General features: G+C 41.9%; 1 protein-coding gene across 1 annotated transcript in view; it reads left to right on the top strand.

Moving 5' to 3' along the window:
* rhpn1 (rhophilin, Rho GTPase binding protein 1) overlaps positions 1-25,614 on the top strand; it is a 30,419-nt gene extending 4,805 nt beyond the window's left edge. Inside the window, exons 4-16 of the mRNA XM_047375386.1 lie at positions 7,800-7,928; positions 8,616-8,691; positions 9,988-10,065; positions 10,257-10,381; positions 19,233-19,399; positions 19,820-20,007; positions 21,041-21,197; positions 21,989-22,114; positions 22,220-22,414; positions 22,495-22,571; positions 23,576-23,722; positions 24,839-24,991; positions 25,075-25,614. Of these exons, the coding sequence (XP_047231342.1) occupies positions 7,800-7,928; positions 8,616-8,691; positions 9,988-10,065; positions 10,257-10,381; positions 19,233-19,399; positions 19,820-20,007; positions 21,041-21,197; positions 21,989-22,114; positions 22,220-22,414; positions 22,495-22,571; positions 23,576-23,722; positions 24,839-24,991; positions 25,075-25,284 (1,828 nt within the window). The 3' untranslated portion in view covers positions 25,285-25,614. The remainder of the gene's footprint in view (positions 1-7,799; positions 7,929-8,615; positions 8,692-9,987; positions 10,066-10,256; positions 10,382-19,232; positions 19,400-19,819; positions 20,008-21,040; positions 21,198-21,988; positions 22,115-22,219; positions 22,415-22,494; positions 22,572-23,575; positions 23,723-24,838; positions 24,992-25,074) is intronic.
* The last annotated feature ends 26 nt before the right edge of the window (positions 25,615-25,640 follow it).

The raw sequence follows: 25,640 nt of genomic DNA, 5'->3' as shown, positions 1-25,640 counted from the left end.
CTTGTGAAGACACCGTTGCAGTAATCAATTCTACTAAAGATGAACGCATGAATTAGTTTTTCAAGGTCCTGCTGAGACATTAGTCCTTTAATCCTGGAGATGTTCTTTAGGTGACAGATGTGTTGAACTTGTTACTGTCTTTATGTGTATCTGAAGGTTCAGGTCTGAGTCCATCACTACACCCAGGTTTCGAGCCTGACTGGTGGTTTCTAGCTGTATTAACTGAAGCTGTGTGCTAACTTTTATAGATATATAGATTTATATTATAAATTTAATAAATGTATATGGTTTCTTGTGTTCAAAACCCAATTCCAGCTCATCCAGACATATCAGATTAAATGTGAACAAGCGACATTTGAATCCTGGGTATATTTGCACATTTAAAAAATCGATTACTTACAATGGTTGCTAGAAATCTAGGATTATTACTCATTAAGGATTTCCTTTAGATCAGCCCCATTGGTAAAAATTCTATTAGGAAACGTTTCTGAGGACTCCTGAGTGTAGGCTGTGCTTTGGTAACCTATCGATCTGTCATATTTGACCAGTCAAAAGGTCACCAGTTTTTTTTATGAAACACACACATGCTATCACTACCTGGTATTATGCAGCTCTTCGTGTTCCCTGTGCATCAATTTGCATGTTGTTTCTGTAGGACCATGTTTTGTCTCCCTGCTTCTCTCCTGAGCATGTCATATTTATCATATTAACAGCACATATTTGACAGAATCACCATCACTATATTTTTCCTAAAGTTTCCAATGAGTTATGTTATAAAAGAGCCACAGAACAGAAATAAGAAGCAGCCTCTCAAAGAATAGTCTTATAATCATTCATTTAACTTGTCTGTAGTTGGTTGTTGTTGTCTTATTTCTGTTCTGTTTTTTATCTAAAGACTGTTTGTCCTGAAAATATTCATATATGTGGACTTGGATGTAACCTTTCTTGAGGTTCCTTTGAGAATAGCTACAGAATATAATGGCCTTTGTGCAACAGTCGCTTAATATACACATGTAGGGGGCTGAGGCTGCTCCCTTTCTCATAAAGACTCAACTTCTGAGGAGGAGGAGGAGAAGGAACAGCTTAATTAAAGCAAGGGGCTACTCTCTGCCTCCTGACTCATGTTGTGTCTGAATCTAATGGGATCAACAAAGAAAGTGTCCCTAATTTAAAACTCGTGCTTTTCTGGGAACTTAGTTGGCTGCAGTAAGTTGTTATTCACCAATGTTTTCTTTTTCTATGGATAGCAGGTGTGCTTCTCAGATGATAAATCTCTGTATTCTCAGTCAGTCAGTCATTTTCTACCACTTATTCCATAGTGGGTCACGGGGGAGCTGGTGCCTATCTCCAGCAATCTATGGGCGAGAGGCAGGGTACACCCTGGACAGATCGCCAGTCCATCGCAGGGCAACACACAAACAACCACGCACACACTCATTCATACACCTAAGGTCAATTTAGAGTTACCAATTAACCTAACAGGCATGTCTTTGGACTGTGGGAGGAAGCCGGAGTAACCGGTGAGAACCCACGCATGCACGGGGAGAACATGCAAACTCCATGCAGAAAGACCCCAGGCCGGGAATCGAACCCAGGACCTTCTTACTGCAAGGCAACAGTGCTACCAACTGCGCCATCGTGTATTCTTTGGTTTGTAAATCCACAGAAAAGTAGAATGTTTTCTTTTGGTTGTGGTTGCATTCAAAATGCATCCCTCTTCACAATAACACCTTTATAGTAAAGTCAACATTGCATTTTATCTGAAACAGCCTAAATGTACACAGCAGTATCTTTCTGTATCACTCAAAATCTACCAATCCCCCAGGTTATACACATACAAGTCAACTTGAACAATTACAGCATATCTTGTTTATGAGACAGAATATAGATCCTTAACATGTTTATTTACTTTTGCACACCTCAAAACATAAAAGCACAAAACAGACTTACAAAAGTCATAACAGCCGTGTCCAACTTGATGTTTGTGATCTGATGCACTGCTAGAAGTTTTACATTGTTAAATCATTCATTCGTTTGCTGTAGAGGAGCGTTGAGTAGCCTTTCTGTGGTGAAAAGATCATATATTAGAAGCAGAGGTGACGTCACACCGTGTGAGAGAGAGGAGTCAAGGTGGTGCATTCTGCCATGAAACAGGATTTCACTGTTATTTTAGCAAACACAGCCTGATTATAAGGCTGATCATTTAAACTACTATTAGCTCTATCTTATTTTAACTGTAAGTATAGTTATCTGCTTGAAGAGTGAGTAGATCCTACCTTAGCTCAGAGTTTTCCAAAGCACTGCTAACATTTCCAGTTCTGGCATGCAAAGGTCTAAAATGGGAAAGAATAAAACCGTACCACTCTGGTGTACTCCATTTAGCCTTCCTGTTATCTGCTCAACTCCCACTTTCTGTAAACTTGCTTCCGTAGAAAATGCAGTTATTTTGTTAATTAGCTCAACATTTGTGTTGTCTTTGGCTTCATTTTTTAGCAATACGCTGATCGTTAGAACAGCTAATTAAGACATTCTACACTGATTGCTGTTTGTGATTTGACCGTTAATCAGTTTTACAATGTTTTTTTTATTTTTATCTTAAATGTGTATTTCATTGAAACCTTCATAGTCGAATCTTATTCTGACTTCATTTCGATGGTTAACTGTTGTTTTAAATATGATTGCAACCCACAGCAGGAAAAGCTAAAGCCAAACAAGGGATTACTGTCAATGTTGTTCCCGGTCATTTAATCGATCCATTTATCAGAACTAGCAGTTGTTTTAAACAGATTCCAACTGTTTTGCTAAACTTGATGACTCAGTTTGGTGCAGATAATAATAAAAGCACTCCTACGCCTTCTTCTGGGACGCTTGGTCACAGAGACAAAGAGGACCCCCACACAACCCGTCGGGCTGTAATCAGCCGGCTTTGTGTCCGCCTCCCGTCATGTTCCCATGCAGAGATTCCTAGTGAGTTTCACTGAGCTCATCCCCCCACTCATTTATCTGTCAACCTCCCCCTTCTTAGTTTGTTAGTGTGTTGGGTTACTCTACATGGGGAACAAACTGCTTTAATTTTTACTTTTCTCAGGTCTGAATCTGTGGTGGAACTGGTTTGTTTTTAGAAGTGCTGGCATGTGGGAGGTGTTAAGTGATTTTTGATGTTCAATACACAGAGAAGGGGATTAGTAATATAGCGAGGTTTCAGACTTCCTCTTTAAACTTCAGGATGTTTTGTGTTTCTTGATGAGTTAGTTGTTTTTTTTTTTGTTGTTTTTACCTGATGTGCGTGCAAGTGGGCGTAAATGAAGGGCATATTTGGCAGCCTGTTTAAGCTGACTAATCAGATTGCCTTTGGCGTGAGACTATAGGTGTATGCTTGTGTGCATGTTGAGACTTGGGAAGGGAGTGACCAACAAAGTGACTGGTAAAGGTTAGGAGCTATACTAACCCTTCTGGGTCCTTTTACATTATTTTCTTTGCTTCTTTTGAATTTGAACTGTGCAAAACTGTAACTTTGTGCAAAGTGCATAACATTGGTCAGGTTGTGTGTTTTAGGATGAATTTACATTTTTAGTTATTTGCTTTTTTTTAAGTCTGTCATATCATATCAGCAACCTGTGTAGCTTCTGCAATTTTTATTACGTTGACTGTCCTTAAAAATACATTAAAATCTTTAATATAGTCCCTTTGCTATTTGAGTTCTGTTTTAATTTCCTTTACAATTTCTTGTGTGAAAATCAAGGAAACTTTCAAACTTATTTTTGGGGGATGCATGAGTCATTTAGAAATTGATGAAAATAAGCGACTATGTGTATTAAAAAGTACTGCTGCCTTCAACTTTGGTAATCTGAACAGCCTTTACTGTTGTTTGTCTTGTCGGTGAAGTGATGCATTTACTGTCTACAGCTAAAATTAGAAAGTAGTGACTTTTGCTTTGGTCTTAGTGTGTCCTTTTATACAGAAAAAGGAGAAAATATGTTGGGTTTTTTTTTAGCTGGTGGATTACATGGGGAAGCTAATGAAGTCAGACAATGCTGACAAGAAAAGGCCCTGTGATCAAAGTGTTGTGAAATTGTCCAGTGTCAGCTCCTTACACACTGGTTAATTTATCTACAAACTGCACATTTTAAATACATATCCTCCTAATATAGTGATGAGAGTTTTCTATTTTGCGTTTTTGTTTGTTTTGTCCAATTCCATCTTATGTGATTATTCAACCATTGAGTTTTAGAAATGGTTTTAATAACAAGTATTTTCCCAAACCATTTCTGTGCCAAACTGAATGATTACTCAGACTTCCTGGAACAGCAGTGTGAGCTGGCTTTGCTCTGTGCCAAGTCTGTGTTTATTGGAAATTGGAGTCTTTGATAGACTAAAAGAGACAGTAGAGGACAGAGTAGAAGGTGAAGGTGGAGCTACATGTGCAACAGTCATAAGCTCTGAACCTCTGGGGACTAAGGGAATTTTTTTTAAATGATTTTTTACTTAATTCCTATATTTTATCACAATACGCATCCAAATTTTCAGCACTGTCAAAGTTTAATCGTGACATTGGGTTAGAGCAAAGAGGCAATAAATGATGTTGGTCAAAGCCTGAAAAGGTTTTATGGGTTTTATCAAATATTGCATATTCTTTAAAATTGCACCTTTACTCATCTGGATGAATTGTTTTGATGCTTAAAGTGGGTTCAAGTTTTAGCTTTAAAAGCATAAAATATTTTCCAAATAGTAAATAAATAATCTCCCAAAATTCAGTATATTCATAAATATTAGTTCAAGAGTAAGCTAAAAAGGACTGAATAATGACTACATGTTATTTTGCAAACTAACCATTTATTGGAAAACAAAAAGACACTATTTATTATTAACATTTATTTGACTTGATATTTCAACAGAATCAGATGAAGAGCCCCAGACAGCAACAAATTACACCTGAGTGATGAGCCGTATGTTGTTTTTTTTGTGTTTTTTTTTTAAACTACGTATCACATTTTGGGGCTCTCCAATTTTACAGATACATAACATAAAATAACTCACACAGTCTATTCACCTTTTATTGAAGCAGAAACCATAAAGCATTCACCACAGTCACACACGATTCTATGTAAAAAAAAAATACACAAACTTACTGGTCTTCAAATCGATCAATTCTGTTGCGCCTCTTAAGTCTGAGACCATAGGCTCCCTCTGGGTTTTCTTTGCCCCTGTGGGGGGGGGGAGTTTATATATCTTGGTGTTTTGTTCACAAGTGATGGTAGGATGGCATCACTTGATGGCAGAAGACAGACAAATGGTTTGTGGCTTCATCTGCAGTAATGCGAGAACTGCTCAGGTCTGTTGTGGTGAAGAAAGAGCTGAGCTAAAGAAGCTAAGCTTGCGATTTACCGATTTGTTCCAATCTTCACCTCTGATCATGAGATATGGATCATGACCAAAAGAACAGAATCCTGGAGACAGGTGTCCATAGGGTGAATGGACTCAACTTTAGAGATAGGGTAAAAGACTCAGTCATCAAGGGGGAGCTTGAAGTTAACCTGTTCCTCATCTGCATAGAAGCAACAAATTGCTGCATGGAAAGTAGTCAGTTGAGATATCTGACCCTGGATGCTTCCCGTTGGAGGATGTCCAGACCCAGGGGAAAACCCAAAACACCCTGGAAGGATTATATACCGCTCCAGGCTGAGAACTCCTTGGGATCCCCCAGAATGAGCTGGAGAGTGTCACCTGGGGAGACTTCACCCCACAACCCTATCGCAGATACACAGAAATGGACAGACAGATGGATTCACAGACACTCTTCATCCAATCTGACTGAGTTACAATTATTTTGCAAAGTAGAATGGGCAAACCTCTCAGTCTTTAGAAGTACAAAGCTGATAGAGACAAACCCCAAAAGACTTGCAGCAGTAATTGCTGCACGGTGTGCACTATTATTAGGCAAGTGAACATTCTGACTATATACAGGTCCTTCTCAAAATATTAGCATATTGTGATAAAGTTCATTATTTTCCATAATATAATTATGAAAATTTAACATTCATGTATTTTAGATTCATTGCACACTAACTGAAATATTTCAGGTCTTTTATTGTCTTAATACGGATGATTTTGGCATACAGCTCATGAAAACCCAAAATTCCTATCTCACAAAATTAGCATATTTCATCCGACCAATAAAACAAAAGTGTTTTTAATACAAAAAACGTCAACCTTCAAATAATCATGTACAGTTATGCACTCAATACTTGGTCGGGAATCCTTTTGCAGAAATGACTGCTTCAATGCGGCGTGGCATGGAGGCAATCAGCCTGTGGCACTGCTGAGGTCTTATGGAGGCCCAGGATGCTTCGATAGCGGCCTTTAGCTCATCCAGAGTGTTGGGTCTTGAGTCTCTCAACGTTCTCTTCACAATATCCCACAGATTCTCTATGGGGTTCAGGTCAGGAGAACTGGCAGGCCAATTGAGCACAGTGATACCATGGTCAGTAAACCATTTACCAGTGGTTTTGGCACTGTGAGCAGGTGCCAGGTCGTGCTGAAAAATGAAATCTTCATCTCCATAAAGCTTTTCAGCAGATGGAAGCATGAAGTGCTCCAAAATCTCCTGATAGCTAGCTGCATTGACCCTGCCCTTGATAAAACACAGTGGACCAACACCAGCAGCTGACACAGCACCCAGACCATCACTGACTGTGGGTACTTGACACTGGACTTCTGGCATTTTGGCATTTCCTTCTCCCCAGTCTTCCTCCAGACTCTGGCACCTTGATTTCTGAATGACATGCAGAATTTGCTTTCATCCGAAAAAGTACTTTGGACCACTGAGCAACAGTCCAGTGCTGCTTCTCTGTAGCCCAGGTCAGGCGCTTCTGCCGCTGTTTCTGGTTCAAAAGTGGCTTGACCTGGGGAATGCGACACCTGTAGCCCATTTCCTGCACATGCCTGTGCACGGTGGCTCTGGATGTTTCTACTCCAGACTCAGTCCACTGCTTCCGCAGGTCCCCCAAGGTCTGGAATCGGCCCTTCTCCACAATCTTCCTCAGGGTCCGGTCACCTCTTCTCGTTGTGCAGCGTTTTCTGCCACACCTTTTCCTTCCCACAGACTTGCCACTGAGGTGCCTTGATACAGCACTCTGGGAACAGCCTATTCGTTCAGAAATTTCTTTCTGTGTCTTATCTTCTTGCTTGAGGGTGTCAATAGTGGCCTTCTGGACAGCAATCAGGTCGGCAGTCTTACCCATGATTGGGGTTTTGAGTGATGAACCAGGCTGGGAGTTTTAAAGGCCTCAGGAATCTTTTGCAGGTGTTTAGAGTTAACTCGTTGATTCAGATGATTAGGTTCATAGCTCGTTTAGAGACCCTTTTAATGATATGCTAATTTTGTGAGATAGGAATTTTGGGTTTTCATGAGCTGTATGCCAAAATCATCTGTATTAAGACAATAAAAGACCTGAAATATTTCAGTTAGTGTGCAATGAATCTAAAATATATGAATGTTAAATTTTCATCATGACATTATGGAAAATAATGAACTTTATCACAATATGCTAATATTTTGAGAAGGACCTGTACTCATATACATGCATAATTTCCAACCCCAAGCTGTATAAACATGAAAATGCTTACTGGATTTAAGCAGGTGATGTGTATTTAAGTAATGATGCAGGATGTGGCCTAAGGAGATCAACACACTACATCAAAGTGTACATAATTTTTAGGCAGCTTCTGTTGTGTTATGAATCCTTCTGCAAGGGATTGAAAAAGGGCTTTCTGTTAATAATTGTTTTTTATTTTTTTAGAGCAACAACCAACAACAAGGTGAAGGAGACTGTGGCTCTGGAGCTCAGCTTTGTCAACTCCAACCTGCAGCTGCTCAAGGAAGAGCTGGAAGAGCTTAACAGCAACATGGAGATCTACCAGACAGAAAGGTAGTCACACAGACACAAATCATGGTCTATTCAGAGTTTGTCGCAGGCATTCTAGGCCACACTCATTAAACTAATTCTAATTGGTGAAAACAAGCGGCTGTTATATTTCTGTGGCAATGCTCTGCTTAGATTATTTGTCTTCTGTCCAATGTTATATGTATTATGGTTTTTGCTTTAAAACTTGAGAGTAATATATTTCTTCCTTAGAAAAGCTTTTAAGGCAAGTCTATTTGTACTGCACATTTCAGTAGGAAGACAATGCCAAGGGCTTTAAATGCTTTAAGTCTAGTTTAGAATGCACTGACGGTTGGGTGTTTAATAATTATGGCAGGTCCCACAGCTATAGAGATGCAAATGTTGTCTGTCATTAGGTTTTATTCTCCCACCACAGTCCAAGGTCAGTCCCCTCCTTTGCATCATTAATGACCCCATCCCATGCATGTATGCTTTGTTTGCAGTCGCAGATAATGGTAGGGGTTTACCTGGGGGGTTCAACGGGCTGTGAGGCTTAATAATTGGCTTTAACTGTGCTTGTTAGCAGGATCAATCAGAGAGTAGAGCCCCCCTGCTGGGTTTTAAGATGAACAGATGGCAGTGCGGACTTGTCCTGTGTTTGAAATCTGCTTAGTGAACATTGGTGCTTACGTATGACTAAGACTCACAACGTGTATTTATGTCCATCTACAGTGATGCCATCAGTGTTCCCATGATTCCCCTTGGCCTGAAAGAAACCAAAGAAGTGGACTTTACTGTTCCTATCCAGGTGAGGGCTAGTAGCCTTATCATCATTAAACCTTTTTGTTCATGAAATAAACATTAAGCCCTAGAAACGTAATATTTTTGTAATAATGGCTCAATTTGACTAATTATGGACTGAATGTTCCAACCAGCTGATTGGATGAAGCTTTTTTTCCAGTCATGAGCGAATGTCACACAATTGGATTATACAAGCGGGACCTTAGGAAACTGCTCTGGAAATTTAAGTGTTCATAGTAATCTTAACTATGTAAAATCTACTAATGCCTGTCAATACAGGCCACTGATTGATCCAAAGCTCTCATCTGAAGTCCTTTCAGCCAATCAGCAGATCTCAAAGGAAAAACATAAAGCCTGGTGAGATGAACCCTCGATCAGACCCTCTGCAGATCTTCCATATCTTAAAGAAATCCATGTTCTTTGCAAGTTAACCAGTTTCTAACCAAGTTAAAGTGGTTCATCTAGATCCAAGACCTGCTTACAAAGCTAAAGATTAGAAGCAACGTAAAGGAACCTGATCAACATCAGTTTAAAAAAATATGGAGGTTTAGTTTCCAGTCTGCAAAATTTCTAATAATAAACGTACCTTAATAACAAAGACCTTGTAATATTTCTGCCGTTAAAAGATAAAGTATTATGTGTTGATAAAGCTGCTTAAATACTGCCCATTGCAGCAGGTATTGCATTACAGATTCATTTGCAATATAATTTAATAAATGGATATTTTACCTGAAACGGGTGCTGAAAATTAATTCAGTAATGCGGTTAAAAAAAGTAAAACCTCAGATATTAAATTGATTACACATTGACTGATGTATTTGAATCCTTTCTTGCTGTTGATTTTAATGATTTTGTCTTACAGCTAATGAAAAAACTAAATTCAGTTTCTTGGAAAATTTTAATATTAAATAAAACCAGGAAAAGGATTTTTAATCCAGAAATATCCAATGTGTCTGTACTCTTGAAGGGGCTCACAATCTTTTCAAGGCTGCAGTGATGCATGTTGCTTGTGCACCGTTTTACACCACATGTTTTCCTTCCCTTTAATTTTCTGTTAACGTGCTTAGATATAGCTCTCTGATATGATATGTACATTTATACCTATACAGTTATACAGAGTTTAATTTCTGAATTGTTTTACTCTAATAAAAATCAGTTTCAGCTTTAATTACTTTTATTTTAACGTCTCTTTTTAAGGATAGCTGAAATTTTTGTGGCACGGAATCCTCTTTGGTTTGTCAATGTTTTATGTGTTTGTCCACACATAAAACAATTTTTTCTTTGTTTCTTTCTCCTCTTGTAGGATTTCATTTGCGAGCACTACAGAGAGGACAGCAGTCTATACGACAAAGAGATCAAAGAGCTGATTGAGCTCAGACAGGTTCATAAAAGCACCGTCACAGTTTTATACACAGCAGACCTCCATGAGGTTTGGTATTAGATCTGCTTGCATGAAGTTGATTTAAAAAAAAAAAAAGAACAAGTATCTCCTGCAATGATGGAAACCTTGGCATTAGCAGAGATTTTGAATATCCATTACAATGAGTTTTTTTGTTGTTGTTTGTTGGTCAGGCGATGCGTACGCCCAGCCGTAACCAGGCTGGACTAGATCTACTGATGGAGTACTACAATCAGCTGTACTATTTGGATCAGCGCTTCTACTCTGCACACAAGAACCTAGGCGTTCACTTTCACTGGTATGATATGTACACTAATTAAAAAACTGCGGGAATTCATCCTCACTTATACTTTGCCTTTTATTCTATTTAGAGACCACCTTTAAATAGGTTATATTGTACAGTTTATGCAGTGCTTTAAAAAGTATTTACACCTTTTCCACATTTTGTTACACTACAACCACAAACTTCATTGTATTCTATTGGGATTTTTTTGTGAGACCAACATGAAGTAGGGTAATTGTAAAGTAAAAGGGAGAAGATTCATGGTTTTGATTTTGTTTACCAAATGAAATATGTAAAACATATGTGTGACACCCATTTGTGTTCAATGTAATGCCTCAATTCTTTGTAAAACGAGGGTTACGTATCCAACTACGGTTCTATGAATCCCGGATGACGGAGGGCGGTGCTGAAAGCACTGAATGTTCCCTTTGCGCATGCGCAGTTCGAGTAATTATTCCAACAGAGTCACACCGGATGACCACAGAGGTTATATATGCCTACGTCATCCGAGGCTCTGTTCCTACAGAATCTTCTGGCGGAAGCAAGGATTCTGAGTGACAGAGAATCTCTGGCGGTCATCAAGGAATCAAAGAACCGTAGTTACTTACGTAACCCTCGTTCTATTTCATCCATACTGACCGCCAGAGGGCGGTGCTGAAAGCACTGAATGACTAATACCAACCATGTCACGAGGAATCCTGAGTACGTACCTCACGCGGAGCCTCGCAAAAGAACCTGGCCCAGGGGATGAGGGGCGGCCACATTAACATTGTAGAACCTGGCAAACGTGCTTGGGGAAGTCCATGATGCAGCAGCAAATATGGCCTCCAGTGGAACCCCTCTCATAGCTGCCCAGGAAGCAGAGATGCTCCTGGTAGAGTGGGCCTTCACACAGACCGGCAGCGGACGGCGTCCTGCACTGTAGGCGTAGCAGATGACATTCACAATCCAGTGGGAAAGACGTTGTCTAGAAAGAGGACAACCCAGCCTGGGACCACCATAGAACTGCAAAAGCTGGTCTGAGCGTCTCACAGCTTCAGTGGCCGCAACGTATGCCTCCAGCGCCCGTACTGGGGACAATAACTCAGACTCATCCGCCGTTGCACGTGACTGAGGCCAAAACCGAGCCAGCCTCAATGGCTGGTTACAGTGCTGTTGGACCACTTGTTTACTGAATATTTGACCATTTGCACATTGCTGGACGCTACCAGGCCTTCTGGTGTTTTCGGCCATTTTGTATCCCAGGACAGATCGTTACTACAAATCCCAGCGGCCACTGCGCTGATAGGACGAAGGCGTCGCAGCTCTGAGGCCACCACCAACTATATAAGACCCTATGAGTCGGCCCACCATTTGCTTAACGTTGGAGACCGGACCAACATCTGAAGCATCTCATTCTGGAGAAGAGGTCCCACGTGGATTTCATTTATTCTTCTCGTTGGGCAACGGAAAAGAAAAATTCATGAAAGAGGTTTCTGGAATAAGAAGGCCAGAAATTTCACTTTGCCGATCGAAGACATGAGTTTAACACGTAACAGAAGAAAAAAACCCTCACAGTGGTTTCAAGGAGATGGATCGCCACCTTGTTTTGTTCCAGTCGATTGCTGACGGTCAGATCATATTTTTCCTTTTCGCCAAGGAAGCCAAAGGATGGAGATTGACCACTTTCTTGGAGTTTAACTGTGGACGCGCAGAAACTCTTCACCCCCCTTTTCTCTCTCACTCACTGCCCCAGAAGGAAGACTTCAGTCAGTCAGTCAGTTTCTACCGCTTATTCCATAGTGGGTCACGGGGGAGCTGGTGCCTATCTCCAGTAGTCTATGGGCAAGAGGCGGGGTACACCCTGGACAGGTTACCAGTCCATCGCAGGCAATTGAGAGTTACCAATTAACCTAGCAGGCATGTCTTTGGATTGTGGGAGGAAGCCGGCGAACCCGGTGAGAACATGCAAACTCCATGCAGGAAGACCCCAGGCCGGGAATTGAACCCAGGACCTTCTTGCTGCAAGGCAACAGTGCTACCAAATTCCCACCGGGGGATGTTTTATGGCTCACCGTAACTAAGCTACACTTTCTGGCGGGCCTCTTCCCAAAACTCTGTTCAACACCATATTCCTTTGTCATATTATCACCTTTGCCATAACTGCTGGTTTGATTCCATACACACCCACTGCTGTTTTGTTTTATTTTGTTTAGTGAGATATTTTTTTTTCCTTCTGTGTAGAACTTTGCATGTTTGATTAGGTGAGGATTATTGAAGCGGAGTAGCGAGGGAGATCAGGCTGTTGATTTAATAAATATTCACATAGATAAAGAGAAGTCGTTTGCGTTTTATTTTGTGCAAGAAGGATTTGTCAGTCAAAATAAGGTTAAAGTTCCCCATGTTTCGGCAGAAATGGTTAATTAAACAGTGACATCTCTGGTAATAGTTATCAATTATTACTGAGTATTTAACAGTTGTAATTATCAAAGGCGTTGAGAGGAAGACATCTCTGGTTTCGATTCATAAATGAGGATTTTTGGTTAAGAAAAAAAAAATTTATATTTATTTTTAATTATAATTATTGATAAATATTAATTAATCAATAATCATAGTCCCAACAGTGCGAACTGGACAACACCTTAGGCACAAACGCAGTGTTAGGCCACAAGGCAACACCATAATCATCTGGACCCCCTCGGAGACATGAGGGACAGCAAGAGCATGCAGCTCTCCAACCCTCTCAGCCGAAACAATAGCTAACAAAAAGGCAGTCTTGTATGAGAGCTACTTGAGGTCCACCTGCACCAAAGGCTCGAAAGGGGAGCAGCACAAAGCTTCGAGAACTAAGGGCAGATCCCAAATGGGCACTCTCCGTACCAGCGGCGGGTGCAACCTACGCGCACCGCGCAGAAAAAGAGAGACCATATCATGGCTCCCCACCGTTCGGTCGTCAACAGATGCACGATGACATGAAATTGCTGTGACATATACCTTGAGGGTCGAAGGAGAGCAGCCCTTATGAAGCAGAGACTGGAGGAACTCCAGAATAGTGGGCACCGGACAGGAAACTGTATTTTCATTGCGGACAGAACACTACTAAGAAAAAAGACACCATCTGTTGTCATACTGCTGACAAGTGGAGGGTGCCCTAGCACTCAATATGGTGCGCCTGACAGGGTCTGAACACCCAGTCAGGCTCCCAGTGTCCATGCCCACAGCTGGAGACGTTGAGGGTCGGGGTACCATATCCGTCCCCACAACTGAGACAGCAGATCCCTCCTGGTTGGAAGACACCATGGGGTGCCGAGACACAGACTCCGAAGCAGCGGGAACCACGGCTGTGCTGGCCATAACGGAGCCGCCAGCAACAACCTGTGGCCCTCTCTGAGAACCTTCCGTAGAGTAGGCCAAATCAGCGAGAGGGGCTGAAAAGCGTACAGGAGAACCCAAGGCCAGGGATGAGTTAGCGCATCTTGGCCCAGTGCGACCTGATTGCTCTCCCCTGGTAATTACATCACTTGTAGGGTGTAGGGACAGATGAAGAGAGGCCCACTCCAGAAGATCCTTGGACACTTCTAGAAGGCGCCGATCGGCGGGCCAATCATTTACCACATCAACCATCAGGTTGATGTGGTAAACGACAGAGGTGTTGCCTGTTCGAACTAGCATAAACCGTCCCTCTAGGTGGGGCACAACACGAGTGACTGAAGTCAGTTTGCCTAGCAGCTGCAGGAAGGTGATGTAGGGAAAAGTCCTGCCCGGCATGAACTGACTGACCAACTGGAGTATGTCGGCCACCCTGAGAACAGATGGACGAGCCCTCATAGTAGTCGAGTCCAAAAGCATCCCAAGAAAAGTGGTCGTCTGGGGCGGAACCAGGCAACTCTTCACCAAGTTGACTTTGAGGCCCCATTGCGACACATGAGCAAGAAGGCGGCTCGTATCTTGAGAGGCACCTGCCCGAGAGGGGGCACAAAGGAGCCAGTCGTCCAGGTATGTAAGAATTCTGACTCCGGAGGCCTGCAGAGGACAGAGGGCTGCTTTCACACACTGAGTGAACACCCTTGGGGAAAGGGAGAGGCCGAAAGGGAGCACCCGGAATTGCCAAAGCAAACCTGAGAAAACGGCGATGTTCTGCCGCAATAGGCACATGAAAGTAGGTGTCCGTCAGATCTGTTGACATAAACCAGTCTCCTTTCGTAACAGCCTGAAGAACTTCTGACGTCATAAGCATGTGGAAGGGAAGCACCCTCAGGAAATGATCGAGTCCCCTCAGATCTAAAATTGGCAAATGACAAAGTGCATCGAATAGTAGCCTCTGGGTTGCTGCAGTAGGTCTACAGCCTCGATTGCACAATTTGCCAGGAGGGTGGAAAGCTCCTGGTTCAGTGCTTGGGATTTCACCGGGTTGGGGATAACAGTCATTTTGACCCGGCATGAAAAGGGGGGCTGTCGTCGGAACTGTAGCCTGTAACCGTGGGTCAATGTGGCAACCACCCACGGATCTACAGTATGGGGGGGACCAGGATCCTGGGTCTGTCTAACTGAGCAACGGACTGGCTGACGAAAGTCCCTGCCAGGTCTCTGCTGCACCTCTCGGGGATAGAAACCCCCAGATCTATCGCCATGCCAAGGTGGCGGCCGAGCACTGGGGCTTATGGAAGGAAGGCTCGAGCGCTGAAGAAGAGGGGGGGCATACTCCTGCGGAGGCCAGAAAGCTGCTGGCTAGTGTATCGCGGCTGAACAGTTCGCTCCAGCGCCTCCACAGCTGCGGATCCGAACAACTCCACTGGCACGACTGGGACACCCCTGAGGGTCCGACGGCATGCTTCGGTCAGAGAAGATTGCACCAGCCAGAACTGTCGACAACTTTGGACGAGAAAAGACATGACACAGCCAAGCTCTCCGGTCATCAACGCAAAGTCCTGCAATGCTGCGTCGCTAAACCCAACTGCCGCAGTTGCACCACCACCATCCTGAAGGGATGCAGAGAGAGGGCAAACATGAGATGTGCCATGGAATTGCCAAAGCGGCCAGCATGCGCTCCTGCATTGTATGCTTTACACCGGAGGTCATCCTGAGTTGAGTACATGGGCATCGGACATCAGGATGCAGGGCTTCTTCTGGTGACACAATCAGTGAAGCAACAGCGGGTTCAACTGCTGGCATACGGTCCAGGCCTGCCTTGACTGACTCGTGCATGGCAGCCAACACTCGGCCGTCTGTGGAGAGACGTGACAATGCTCTTAGGTCCCGCCAACAGGTGTGCAACTCCCTCAGGTACTCCTCTGACGGAGGGACAGAAAAGGGAGTAGGAGCCCGTCCATGCCTGAAAATGGCACTTCCGGAAGCAGACTCCTCTCCTAGCGGGAGTTCCAACTGCAGTTGCCTCAAGGTCATACACGTGACTTCCCACATAGAACTGTCACTGGGCTCACCAACTGCACTTTGCAAAGAAAATGAGCCAGTCTCAGAGGCTTGGGAGGACTGTGCCTCCTCCTCATCTCTAAATTGAGAGGCCGACGCGGCCAGAGACAAAACATCCTCCTCCACAGACAAATCTGGCATGGGTGGGGAAGACAGCCCAGCGGTTGGAAGTGAGGCATCAGAATGCAACAACGACTTCATCTCTGCTAACTCCTTCGACAACTTCTCAACCCTTGTGGCCAGGCCCTGGTCAGACTTGGCTCGCTTCCTCCTAGAGGGGGGCACAGATACTGTGGTCTCACCACGGCGCTTTGAACGCCTAAGGGGGGCCATCTGCCCAGAGGGCAGGAGGTCAGCATCATCCTGAGGGCACAACTAGACCAACCTAGCCACCCTCAACGCACGGGGAATGACAATAGAATTCATGCAGGGGTTCTCATACAGCGCCTCCACCAGGTGATCACGTCCAAGGCAGGTAGGGCACAGGTCATGGCCATCGTCTGCCTGAAGAACAGCCCCACATTCCATGCAGTAGTGGGAGCCTCCCATGTCCAAGATTGAAAACAAGGCTCACCCCAATTCAGATGGGAAAATAAATACGCTAAAATCGGGAGAGGGGGCGCTAATGCTGCCGTCCCCAATTATAGCAGAGCAGGCAAACGAAAAGAGACCAAGGGTCTGCAATTGAGAGTGGGAGTCGCAAACGCCACCGTCACCACTATAGCAGAGCAGGCAAACCAAAAGAGGCCAGGCACAACTAAGAAAAGCCGACACCCCACTGTCAATTACACTTGGAGAGGGGGCGAACACAGCTGCTGTCACCAGTTGTAAAAAACAAACAAAAAACAAAACTAAAAACAGCTCAACACTGTAAGCCGAACAGACCACATGGTCGATTACACTGGGAGAGGGGGCGAACTCCGCTGCCGTCACCAGGTATAAAAAACAAAACTAAAAGCAGCTTACGGTGGTAAGCTGAACAGACCACATGGTCGATTACACTGAGAGAGGGGGCGAACACTGCTGCCGTCACCAAGTATAAAAATCAAACAATCCTAAGGAAGGCTTAATGCCGTGAGCCGAAACGGACCACACAGTGAAGCACACTAGGAGAGGGGGCGAACACCGCTGCCGTCACCAGATATAGAGCCAAATTAACAGCAGCCTAGCTGAAATAACACCACAGACACAGTAACAAGAAGCCGTGAGCTGGGAGAGGGGGCACGAATACTGCCGTCACCAACAAACGGCAAACTTACCTGCAGAAATCCTTCACTAAGATCAACCCGTTGCAGCCCTAGGAGGGCGAAAATACTGCATCTCCAGCCAGAAAGCGACAGGGCATCCAGGCAACAGGGAAGCAAGTTCATGCGAACAGCATGCAAGAAGAAATAAGTAACAGAGCTTCGGATGACGTAGGCATATATAGCCTCTGTGGTTATCCGGTGTGTCACAGGTATGACTGTTGGTATAAATACTCGAACTGCGCATGCACGAAGGGGACATTCATTGCTTTCGGCACCGCCCTCTGGCGGTCAGTAGGGATGAAATAGAACCGGGTTTTCTGCAATTACAGCTGAAGGTCTTTAGGGCTATGCCTCTAACAGCATTTCTACCCATTCGTCTTTGCAAAATACCTCAATCTCAGTCAGATTTAATGGAGAGAATCATTTAAACATACATTTTTAAGTCTGGCCACTGATTTTCTGGTGGATTTAGTTCTGGACTTTGCACCATTCTAACACATTAAAAGTCTTTCATTGTTTTGTAACTCTGATCATAGCACCAATAAACAGATACTTTGTTAGTGCTAACTTCGAACCGGGTCAGTTGAAAGAACCCTTTTAGTCAGGACGCGGGGAACCAATTAAAACATTATGAGCACCATGTTTATTTTTGTGTTCAGTCTTCCTCATTTAAGACACAAACAGTTAAAACTTCAACATTGATAAATCATTAGATTAGCATCAAATTAACACAAACTGTCATTTCTGTCATTGTCTCGTTCTTTGAAATCACCTGTCACACAGCTTAACCAGGTCAATGCGCTGCATAGAGCGGCGCTCGGAACCAATATTTTCCTCTGAGTCCATGTATGGCGTAACCGACCCAGTGCTTAGTCACTGTCTGTCTCTTAATATCACCAGATAATTAAATAAATCACACTTTTAAAAGCTGCGATTATCTCCCATTTTCCAGCACTCTTGGTGCTGATGAGAAGCACGGCTTGTTTAAACTAGGACTCCCAGAATTCTGATACTACTAGACCTCCCACTGGCAATCAATTTGACGGGTGACATTCTGCCCAATGGAATGCGAGATTAGTGATGATGTCATTGACTAAATGGTTCTAGTACGCTATATTAACCCGTTATGGATATGTAGACCTAATGATGCTGGTCTTAAAATATAATTTTATCAAAGCCTGCAATATATGCTATTATTATTTAAAGTCTAAGATTGTACTGAAAATTAAACTGTAAATTGAATAAAAAAAAACTACACAACTTCAAAGTTTGAAGTTATAATTTTTAATTATTTACATAAATTGATTGACTTGGACAATAAATGCAATAATCATTTACATTTGAGAACAATGAATAGTTGTAAACTGAACAATAATAATGAACATATTAAAAATCTAAACATTCAACAAGTGGAACAACAAAACAAAAATATTTACAAGATGAGAAAACCGATCAAATACTTTATTTGCTTGTCACAAGCACATCCTCTGTACATTTCCCGCACACCACCTTTTCCCATTTGTGACAGACATCATGTGAGCCGTTTTTTGTACAGTGTAGACGCACCTGACACTGTCTTTTTTGCCTCACAAAAGACGGCTCTTCCGTGGCGGAGGGTTTGCTAACCAGCAGCTCTTTGAAGCGCATGTGGTTGACATGGAACTGTTTTGCCAGTTCTAGGATAAAATCCCTGCGTGAGATGGTCATATTCAAACAATTCACTGCCGTGGGAGTTCTAGTGTTAAAACAGCATCAGTAAATTCAGTTGGTGATATTAGGGCATCTTTTTGTATGGATACTAAGATAAATGAAATGATTTGGGGAGGATCAAACGTTTATCGAATGACCCGCTAGATGGCAAAACAGCTGTTTTTACACTGAGATGAAATTGTTTACTAATCAGTTGACTAATTGGTTGCACTGGATTTTATTTAGTGTTATCAAAGTAAAGAAATACACTTACGGCACACTTTTCTGATTTTGTTTGTAAAAAATAAAATGTTTATAAAACCATATATATAATAGATAACGATGCAAGTTATTTTTTTCTCTTATTTTCATCAGACTGTTGATGAAAATAAGAGAGACGATTACCATCGTCACAATCAGTAATTTATTTCCTGCCAGAAATGTACACACACTCATCAATCCATGTGACTTACTTTTTACCCTACAAAGGTAAAATTCGTTCCTCCTAACTCATCCCTCAGGTACGACTCTCTGACAGGGGTCCCATCGTCTCAGCGTGCGCTGGCATTTGAGAAGGGAAGCGTGCTGTTCAACATCGGAGCTCTGTTCACGCAGATCGGAGCGCGGCAGGACCGCTCCGCCACAGCCGGCATCGACAAGGCGATAGATGCTTTTCAGAGAGCTGCAGGTGCTGACAGAAAACACAGCTACAAAAACACCTCATAATTCATACGATTTAGTTTTATTGGGATTCATTAGATAAAGTCTAAACGCATCAATGAAGCTGCTCAGAGTAAACATGAACTAGCCTGAACAGCATTTTATTTTTCTCATAAACCTTAGATCGAATTTTATTTTATAGCCTAAACTGTTTACTATGCTATTATATGCTGTCAATAATTATCAGAATATTTTTTTCTGTAAAGATGTTCACAAATTTTTCAGGACACTGTCAATGAAACATTAGACATCCGTGTTGTTAAATATTCTCTTAAAGCACAAATCATGACAGATTAAAATCTGAATATTGTGCCTGTTTTTCCACTGCTGTGTAAAAGTTTAATCTGATGTTTCACAGTCTAAGATTCTGCTTGCGTTTTCCATTTAGGTGCATTTAATTACCTTAAAGAGAACTTCTCCAATGCTCCAAGTCTTGACATGAGCGCTCCGTCCCTCAGCATGCTGGTCCGCCTGATGGTCGCTCAGGTGCAGGAGTGTGTGTTTGAACGCATCACAATCACCACGCAGGACACTAAGTTTACCTCCCAACTCCAGCTGGCACAAGAAGCTGCGCAGGTGAGTTAACTTGTGTTTTTTTTGTTTTAATGAATCAGAACTAGAGAAGTACCAAACACGCTTTCACCGGTTTTCTGATTTCTAATTTCTTTCCAAGGGTTATAACAGACACAAACACATGTACGTAAACTTTAGTTCAATAATTAAATGTAAGCAAACATGAAATAAAAGATGATTGAGGTAGTAGTTTTATATCTAACACAAAATGTTGCATCAAAGCACATGTTCCTAACCTTTGCCTAATTTTTACTGAACTCAAAGAGAGAACATGCTGTTTGGCAAAGGCATTTACAGACAGGAAAAAAGTTGGATTTTTATGTCTTTGACTGGGCAGAACTGCTCAGGGGAAAATTGGTTCATTTCAATTATTGGAAAGCTGACAATTTAATAAAAACAGTTTACAATCTATTTTCCTTAACAACAGACTCAAGTTTAGAAAATGTCTCATGCTACGGCTCTTAAAGGAGGAAACGGGAATCATTTTTAAATATAATAACAGATTTTGGTCTAAAATAATTTGAAAAGGCAATCAATGTCCTACTCTTGCAGAAGCTACATGACCCTAAACTGTGAAGCTGACTAACTGCTTCTTTAAGACTGATTTACTCTCACACTAGTAAGGACCTTTCTACTTGCAATGAATGCATATAATAATGCTTTCCTTGAGCATAAATACGCTCTGGTATTTCAATCGATGGTTGCTGGAGCAGTTTTTGTGCTTAATCATATTCAGGTGGTTTATTTATGGATGCGCATCCTCCTCAAACTTCTGGATCATTCTGGTTTAAATTTTTTTTGCTGTTGGTGTTTTAAGTTTATTGATAGGAGTGAAAAGATACTCCTTGGTACATCTCTATTTGCGACTCAGTTTACTGACCAGTTTTACCTGTGAACTGACCACACCTCACTCCTAAAACAAATGATTACATTTTCTAATCTCTTTTCTCTGTGTATCTTTTGAATATTTTAGTAATTTTCCTATGTCCTCTGTAAGTGTTGTATGTTGTAACACACACAGTTTCATGTTGTCCAGGTGTCAGATGTTTACTCGCTGGTGCACCAGACGATGACGCAGCCTCTGATGAAGGATTATGTGCCTTTTTCATGGGCCTCCATGGTTCAGGTCAAATCTGAACACTTCCGTGCTCTCTCACACTATTACGCTGCTGCTGCACTTTGTGACCACACATGTAAGAGAAATATTTTGTTTTCCGCCTCGGCCACATTCAGTTTTACTCTGAGGAGTTTATTAATGTTTAAAGAGAAAGAACAGAACAAAATTACAATATATGTTCATCAAAATAAGTGTATTCAGGTGGAATTAAAGCCTTTGACATTATTAATGTTTAAATGTTTTTTTTTTTTGGGTAGTTATTGTGAAATAAGTAATATTGACAGTTAATATCTTACCTGTTGTAGATAGAGTTGAAATCACATATTTATATACATTGTGTGGAAAGACACATAACCTTTTCTGTCGCTCTCTGACATTGAATCAGACCGAACCTTTCACAATTTTGGTTGGTTAGAATAAACAAAATTATTTCTATTAGCCAAACGTCAGAAAAATGAGATGACATAATTGAATATTTTTTTGAGTGTTTGGTAGAATGGCCTTTCAGAAAGTATCAGAGTTGGGTCAAAGGTTTTTGGGTACCCGTCTGCAAGCTAGTTTGCAGGAATTTTGTCCCATTCCTCCCGACAGAACTTCTGTAACTGAGTCAGTGTTGTAGGCCATCTTGTTCACACACAGCTTTTGACCACAATTTTTCTATGGAACTGAGATCAAGGCTTTGTGATGGCCACTACAGTCCTCCACAGAAATAAATATTATAAAGAATGAAATGGACTCTTAGTTATAACATTATGACAGTAGATTTGATTTACCAGAGATGCCTCAACTTCTTTCTGTGAATTTAGTTAAATTACATTGTGATGTCTTTCTTCTGAACCTAACTTGTTGAAATGTTTCCTCCTGTAGCATCGTCTGACGGGGAGGAGTGCAAAGAGGAGGCAGAGAAGACCTTCCTCAGGTTTTATGTCAACATTGCTTCAGGGCAAACTCTCAGCGAGATTCTACAGGTTCCTGAAAAAAGACGAAAGCTCGGTGAGTCCATATTTCAAGAAGCTGCTCTCAGAAGGTATTACATCTCTGCCAACATGGACTTAGGGCAGACTTTTAAAATTAAAAATGTTTTGTGCGAATATTAAGGTAAAGCCCACCTTCGGCGCGCAGTTATGAGGCATGAGGAAGCCATGCGTGTCCACAGTCTATGTAAGATCCTGAGGAAGATGGACATCCTGCAGGATGTGCTCTGTCAAACACACAAACACTCATTGGAGAAATACTTGGAGCTGGACCGGGAAGACGACTTTGATGAAACAGCAGAAGCCCCAGAGATACAAGGTAAGAACACCTTAAAGGTTGGGTTGCATTTAATCTATGTGTAAATGACTGTAAGTGACTGTGGCTTCTTGTGTTGGCAGCTCATACTCAGCAGAAACCAGACATCAGTCCACCAAGCTTCTCTGCAGTCCAGGTTACTGACATCTTTCAAAGACTGGTGAGGAGAAGGCAGTTTGGCGAGCCGGTTTTAGACATGGGATACATTTTTTTAATCTCTTGAAAGTTAACTCATTCAGTTGTTTAATGTGTCTCTATGCTTTCTTTGATTTATATCAAGGAAAATTGTAAGTGCCAGTTTGTGGCAAGCAGCTGCTATTGAGTAATAGTTGTCATACAAGTGTTAAATAATTTGCATTAGATCAAACTTGCAGAGTGTTGCTGCTGTGGTTGGTTTTTGCTTCATCATGCATACAGCTATCTTTGATTTTTCAACCGATAGACACACTGTGCAGAGCATACATATATAAGAATGTTGTTGATCCTTAACTTGTTTTTATTCCTGGTTCTCCTTGTTGAGGGCAAAGATATCAATCAGGACAAGGGTGCAAAATGTTCTGCAACACTATATACCTGTATACTGTACCATGGTCAGGGAGGCTCCAAGGAGGCCATCAACAGCACTGAAGGAGTTGTAGGTCATCAAAGTTGTTGGTTGTGTTCTACTTGTGACAACAATCTGCTGTTTTCTCCATATGTCTGGACTAAGAAGTAGGCCTGGCTAAAATCTTTTAAAACCTTGTTGGAGAATGTGTTGTAAACTGAAGGAACCAAACTGGATGTTTTGGGACACTTTTCAGAAAGAACAAGGAGATTAAAGAACAGCTGAACCAGAACAAACTGAAGGTTTTAAAATGGCCTAGTTTGACTTTTGAACTAAATCTGACCGAAAGACTGCAGAGTCACCAGAAGACGGTTATTTACAATAGATCTACTCAAAGTCTGATATTTGTGGGATGCTTCAAGGACACACACTTTTTAAACCAGGGTTTTTCATATTTGTTAACATATTTTTCAGTTGACCTGTACATGATAAATGCAACATTTATCACATCACAAAAAAAAGATCTTTTACCATGGGTATGAAGTCTTTAGAGACATTGTATTTATTTATATAGAAAAAATTAAAAATCCTGACAGACAGAACTGTTCCTGGTGTTGCAGGGCCCCTTGTCAGTGTTCGGTGCGAGGGCACGTTGGGGACCCACACGTGTGATCTGCCTGCAGAAAAGAGAAAGTGGGATGGGTCTCACACTCCGAGGGGACTCCCCTGTCCTGGTTGCTGGAGTGGTGCCTGGAGGTTGTGCAGAGGTGAGACTAACAGCATGCATGGAGGACAGTTCTATGTAAAAACATGATGAATCTTCTTGAAATGATTGACATAAATGAAATGTGTTAATGTCAAGTCTAAGTAAAGACGTAGTGAGGGTGGTGAAAATGCTGTAAAACGTATGCACCAATCAGAATTTTGGCCCGGATTTTTGATATCTAGTTTTTGTAAAGTTTTGATCAGCAGATTTTAGATTTAGACAATTATGCTTTCTTTTTATAACTCAGATTTAACAACACCATTTAAAATGATATTTTCCAGCCTTTCTGCTGTGGGCGGTTTGTAGAGTTTCTATATTAGAAGCAGAGGCAATGTCAGGCTGAGCAGCTGATGTAAAACAGGGTTTTACATCTTACATTAGCGAGTAGCACAATCAGTATTACTAACACAGCAGTCTGTGTGTATATTGTAGAAAATCAGAATGTCAGTCTTCATTTCAGTATCATTGTCCGCAATATTACAATTGTAAAGGACTGTTTGATTGCAGCATTTATTTCACTAGAATATGTCAGGTGCCATGCATTAAAACCCTGCATTCCAATGACACGTTTTCACCCTCCTTTAGGCAAGCCAAGGTTATTTGTAAAGCACATTTCAGTAACAAGACAATTCAAAATGCTTTACATGAATTAACAAAATGATTTACTTCCACAGCTGATAAAAATCTTAATCGCCAAGATCTGAAAGCTCAGGGACAGTCCGAAAGCCATTATGACAATGGAAAAAATGTGGGTTAATCATAATCCATAGAGTTATCACTCACTCTCAGCCTGAATGAACCGCAAACACGTCTCAACATATCACAGAAAATGCGATTCCCTTTTTAATCTAACTTTGCTGTGGTTCCTCTGACTCATTTTTAAATAATATAACTGACACTAAATAACTTTTCATTCAATAACAACTTCCACATCTAAGAGTGTTATTTCCATGACCTTGTTCAGTTTTTTTTGCATTTTGCTAAAAGCTCGGTCATTAGCCAAGTTCTTTGTGCATCTTTAGTAAAAAGCGAACATTTGTTACAGAAAATTTAAAAAATAAATGTTCTGATTTACAAATTATGTGGACTTTTATCCCTTTTTTGTTTTGCTGTTCAGGAGGCAGGACTAAGGGAGGGAGACTACATTGTAGCAGTGGATGGACAGGACTGTAAGTGGGCCAAACATGGGGAGGTAGTCCACATGCTGAAGAGCTGCAGCGACAGAGAGGTAGAGATCAGTGTTGTGACGTTACACTCACATGACACACAGGTAAATATGACGTTTTTGTGTGTTGGGATTGACAGCGGCTGCAGATCTGAGAGATGTGCAATAAATCGTTTTTGTCCTTGCAGGTGGAGAGAAAAGCCGGCATGCTGTCCCACTGCAGCGACAAAGAAAACGCTCGCCAACGTTTGCTGGGTGGGGCCAAGGGGCAGAGCTCCGCCTCCTTGTTGAACTGGAACAGGAAGAAAAAGAGGGACGGCAGCGGTGTCGCCAAGAAACTGGGAAGCACTTTTAGTTTGTCATTTGGAAACATTCGTGACACTGAGGCCATGTACTGAGATGGGACTGTGGAGAAATCACTCAGGGACCCAGAGCAGCAGAGAAGGTACGGTGTGCAGCAGTGTTCGGTGCTGAGCAAAGAAGCTCAAGCTGTGATGGGGAAGGTGCGTGGAAGGGCAAATCTTTCTGGAGGTCTGGTCTATCAGACTATTTTTAAGTCAAAATGTGAGTTTATTTGTCAAATACTACCTGTGGAAACACAAATACCTGGTAAAAAAAACCAAAACTGTGACCTACAGGGGTTGGACAATGAAACTGAAACATCTGTCATTTTAGTGTGGGAAGTTTCATGGCTAAATTGGACCAGCCTGGTAGCCAGTCTTCATTGATTGCACATTGCATCAGTAAGAGCAGA

This window comes from Girardinichthys multiradiatus, chromosome 9, assembly GCF_021462225.1.
Source record: "Girardinichthys multiradiatus isolate DD_20200921_A chromosome 9, DD_fGirMul_XY1, whole genome shotgun sequence".
NCBI lineage: Eukaryota > Metazoa > Chordata > Actinopteri > Cyprinodontiformes > Goodeidae > Girardinichthys > Girardinichthys multiradiatus.
Note: the sequence above shows the minus strand (reverse complement) of the source record. Positions and strands in the feature narration are given on the sequence as shown.